Here is a 496-nt window from a genome sequence, read left to right as displayed (position 1 = left end):
AAAAAAAACCAACCTTACGGCCTGTATTACATAGTAGGAAGCAGCCCGTTCCATACCTATAGGTGGGGAAAGAATGAACAATATGTCAATTTTATTAAAATTAAGTGGTGAAACATTAATAATACAAATTATTTAAACTGACATGTAGTACCAAAAAAAGTCATATTTAAGTCTTAGAAAAGTTCTAAAAGCTAACAAATATCACATACTCTTTGTGGAACCATATTTTAAAGATCAGTCTAGAAGAAAATGTGCTTTGTGCAAATCTTAGTTGGAAAATGCAAGTATACTATACTATTCAGCGCTTAGTCAGTCATAGCCCATGGCTGTGTTTTTAAATGTTGCTGAATTACAGCAAATTCTTTATTCAGTCACAGGTATGCCACCACTAATCCACGTGAAGCATTGTGACTAAGAGCCATTCACCAATGGGGCTGGCCAGCTTAGCTCTGTCATTAGCACAGTCATAAACAGAAATCCTGCTATCTTCTGGCAC

The 496-nt window shown here is 35.7% G+C and overlaps 1 protein-coding gene across 1 annotated transcript in view; it reads right to left on the bottom strand.

Annotated features, from left to right (window-relative positions):
* LOC120615711 (glycerol kinase-like) overlaps positions 1-496 on the bottom strand; it is a 65960-nt gene that overhangs the window by 22193 nt on the left and 43271 nt on the right. Inside the window, exon 13 of the mRNA XM_039878909.1 lies at positions 10-56. Coding sequence (XP_039734843.1) covers positions 10-56 — 47 coding nt within the window. The remainder of the gene's footprint in view (positions 1-9; positions 57-496) is intronic.

The sequence above is a fragment of the Pteropus medius genome, unplaced genomic scaffold (assembly GCF_902729225.1).
Source record: "Pteropus medius unplaced genomic scaffold, Ma_sr-lr_union100, whole genome shotgun sequence".
Lineage (NCBI taxonomy): Eukaryota > Metazoa > Chordata > Mammalia > Chiroptera > Pteropodidae > Pteropus > Pteropus medius.
The sequence above is the reverse complement of the archived record's forward strand: the minus strand, read 5'-3'. Positions and strand labels throughout refer to the sequence as shown.